The sequence below is a fragment of the Octopus bimaculoides genome, chromosome 24 (genome assembly GCF_001194135.2).
Source record: "Octopus bimaculoides isolate UCB-OBI-ISO-001 chromosome 24, ASM119413v2, whole genome shotgun sequence".
NCBI classification, from domain to species: domain Eukaryota; kingdom Metazoa; phylum Mollusca; class Cephalopoda; order Octopoda; family Octopodidae; genus Octopus; species Octopus bimaculoides.
In genome coordinates, this window is record NC_069004.1 from 33,497,520 (window position 1) to 33,501,519 (window position 4,000).

Sequence of the window (4,000 nt, forward strand, 5' to 3'; positions counted from 1 at the left end):
CACACACACACACACACACACACACACACACACACACACACACACGATGAATTACACACCTGTTTAACACTGTACCTGGTTCCATATGATTGATTGGCCAATAATTGTTTCCTAGTAGCTTCCTCTTCTTCCCCGACCTCTCCTGCCCCGCCATCTTTGGTTGCTGATGTTAATGCTGTCGCTGCAAGTTCTTTGTCTATGTGGCACCAGGGTGGGAGGTGAAAGTGATCAGGGTAGTGGCGTGGAGTATGGACCACTACACCAGTATGGTCACCTGTATTACCTGGTACATGGGTACCAGTCAGACAGCATTGGCATCAGCCACTACTACAACTTCACTTGACTCAACAGGTCTTCTCAAGCACATACTGTAAATCCTCGAGTATAAACCGCATTTTTCCCCCAAAGTTTAAAGGTCAAAATCCCTAGTGCGTACTATATGCGAGGTTAAAAATGAAAAATATTTTCTAAGCAATGTCCGAATCTCTATTTGCTGCCCGGCAATGTTTATTCAGACGCATTTTGTGATGTTGGGCTTGTAACTAATAGTGATAAATATGTAAAGGTAATTTACTTAATATTTATTTTTCACTGACGTTAATTACTGTTATTTCTTTATTTTCTGCAAACAAAGTGCACAAAAAAGCTACACGTTCGAATTATATTATATATACAATAATAATAATAAAGGACGTTACCGTATATATGTTTACAAACCAAGGACGTTATATAGACCTCCTTGACTCAAGTTAGAGAAGGGGTGCGTATTATACACAAGGTTTAGGTTTTTCAGAGGTACAGCCCCCTAAAAATCCCCTGCGTATTATATGCAAGGGCGGACTATACTCGAGGATTTACGGTATATATATATTTAAAATATACACACACATACATATTCTTTGTTGGTGCTGTAAATTACCACTGGGTTATTTACTAAAATACTTGAATTTCATATTTTCATTTGCCAAACATATATTTATTGAAAGATGTCTTCTAAAATAACTTTTTATGTTTTTCAGACATGATCTGTTGAACTAAAAGCAAAGCTGTGAAGATGAAAGGGAAGGACAAAGAAGTCGTCTCCACAACTTCGAGTTCGTCGAAGAGTTCAGAAAAGAGGAAGAGTTCTGCTCGTTTCTCTCTCAGGCGGATATTCTACTCGCACCACCGGCGCTCCAAATCGCAGGCCAGCATCGATTTGGACAGCCGCTCTGAGAGCAGCATCACCAATACCAACCTCATTGACAACAAATACAGCAGAACTGGGCATTCATCGTCCTCTTCATCTTCAGATTCCTTACCCGTGTCGTCGTATCCCACACAGAATGTCTACTTATCAGAGGCCTCAACACAGCCAGCAACACACCTACTCCAAGACGCAACCCAACAGCAACAACAACAACAACAGCAGCAACAAAATCTACAACAGCAGCAACAACAACTACAACAACTACAAAATCTACAACAGCAACAAAATCAACTGCTACAGCAGCAAAATCAGCAGCCACAACAACAACAACAGCAGCAGCAACAACAACAATCGCAGCAATCGAGTGCCCCTGAACGGGAATGTCCGCTATGTCTATCCGAATATCCTGAAGAGCTCTACCCTAATATTAGCACCTGTTTTCATCGCTCGTGTATTGACTGCCTTAAACAATATCTCCGGATTGAGATTATGGAAAGCCGGGTGAATATTGCCTGCCCCGAGTGTGCAGAGCGTTTCCACCCGAATGACATAAAAATGATACTTAAGGACCCAGTCCTCATACAGAAGTATGAAGACTTTATGGTCCGGCGGGTACTGGTTTCAAACCCTGATGCAAGATGGTGCCCTGCTCCAAATTGTGGGTGAGTTGCGCATTCCGAAATTTTAAAAAATTTTGTTTGTCATTTCATATATTTTGTTTCATTTCTTTGTTTTTGTTTTAGTATATATTGTATATATTGCATGGTGTGAGTGAAGTGAATGCCTGTCTACATCTCTACTCTCCCTTCCCGCTCTCCCTTCCCGCTCTCCCTTCCCGCTCTCCCTTCCCGCTCTCCCTTCCCGCTCTCCCTTCCCGCTCTCCTTTCCCGCTCTCCTGAACCTCCTGACATGGCCATCCTCCCTCTATCTACTTAGTGTCCTGAGGCTATGTTCTAAAACTGCACCACCATCCTTTCTTCCTTTTCAGCTAGGGTAACCTTGGGGAGGCATGTGGCTTAGTGGTTAGGGTGCTGGATTCACAATCATAAGATTGTGGTTTCAATCCCTGGACCAGGTGATGCATTGTATTCTTGAGCAAAACACTCCACTTCACATTGCTCCAGTCCACTCAGCTGTAGAAACGAGTACCACTAGTGGAGGCATGTGGTTTAGTGGTTAGGATGTTGGATTCACGACCATAAGATTGTGGTTTCAATCCCTGGACCGAGCAATCTGTTGTGTTCTTGAGCAAAACGCTTCATTTCATGTTGCTCCAGTCCACACAGCTGACAAAAACGAGTTTAGCCTGGAGGGGGATGGGCTCCACCAAGCTTTCTTGCTATAGATGTGCAGCTGGGCTGTAATGCCCCCAATGACCCCCAAGGAGTTTTTAGGGAGTTGTTGTTGTCAATCATGTATCTCCTCTACAGTCAGACACCTTCCTGTTCCTCCGTCATACATTAATCTCTCAACACCAAGCACAAAGCCCCCTCCCCTCAAGACTGCATCACCTTACTATGCCGAGGGGCCTTGTATTGCGAGTTACTCTGTAACCTCACTAATGCTGGTGCCACGTAAAAAGCACCCAGTACACTGTGTAAAGTGGTTGGTGTCAGGAAGGGCATCCAGGCATAGAAACCAGTCTAAAATGAATTAGACTGGAGCTCAGTCTAGTTATTATATCCTGTTGAACTGGCCAACCCATGCCAGCTGCATGATGGACATTCAGTAGTAATGATAATGACGATGAGTCAAGCATTTGTGAACAATAACATTCTTGGAAATTTCTGCTTATTTATGTACACACAACCATTGCGGTGTTTGGTTACAATTAAGTGTAATTTATTCCTTTTGATACAGAACCACTTGCGACCACCACTCCTCTCGATGATAGAAAGATAACATCTGTTTTAATCGTTTGTCATTTGTTTACTCACTCAGTTATTGTGCTTATTCGTTCACATGGCTTTGCATTAATCATGCATTATCTCATAGCTTCGAAATTTTAATGAGGTAATTATTTTTAGTACAATATTGTAGGGTAGGTGTAAGAGGCTGGATCTGGCCAGTTTGAACTTAAAATAGAATATTTGGGCCAGATTTGGCTGGTTTAAATGCTAAAGGGTTAAAATATTTGGATTTAAATAACTTAACATAATATTTCTGTTAGGTTATGTTTGATATATTTTGTATGTTATTCTTCCAAATACCAGTTTAGTAATAATGGTTTCAAATTTTGCCACAATGGCAGCCATTTTGGGGGAGGGGGCTAATTGATTACATCGACCCCAGTGTTTCTCTGGTACTTAATTTATCGACCCCCACCCGAAAAAAAAAGGATGAAAGATAAAGCTGACCCCGGCAGAATTTGAACTCAGAACGTAGCAATGGGTAGGTTGGAGAGTTCAGATCTGGCTGGTTTGAACATGAAACAGGTAGGCTATAAGGACAGTCTCAGGTGGGTTGGTACCAAAATGGTTAAAGTATTGTACAGGTGAGTGTGTATAAGACAGTGAGCAGAGTAAGAGGTCAGTGGTTTGTGTATTTTGTGTTTCGTTACAGGTATCGTCCTGTGTTCGTGGTCAAGTTGCATTAATGCATCAATGGAGATGTTTTCACCCTGACCATAGATAATACATGTACCCTTCTGTTTGCTTGCAAATATGTGTGTGCTTGGAGATGTGTGTGTGTGTACTCACTTGTGGACGTGTGTGTGTGTGTGTGTGTGTGGATATGTGTGTATGTGTCTGCCCACTTGTGGTTATGTGAGTGTGCGCGCTTATGGTTATGCATGTTTGTGCATGCATACAT

At 42.2% G+C, this 4,000-nt stretch overlaps 1 protein-coding gene across 2 annotated transcripts in view; it reads left to right on the plus strand.

Moving 5' to 3' along the window:
* The window catches only part of LOC106873770 (E3 ubiquitin-protein ligase RNF19B), a 57,903-nt gene that overhangs the window by 24,953 nt on the left and 28,950 nt on the right, over nt 1-4,000 (plus strand). For both annotated transcript variants that reach the window (XM_052976208.1, XM_014921274.2), the window contains one exon: nt 1,020-1,851. In XM_052976208.1, the coding sequence (XP_052832168.1) occupies nt 1,055-1,851 (797 nt within the window). In that variant the 5' untranslated portion in view covers nt 1,020-1,054. The remainder of the gene's footprint in view (nt 1-1,019; nt 1,852-4,000) is intronic.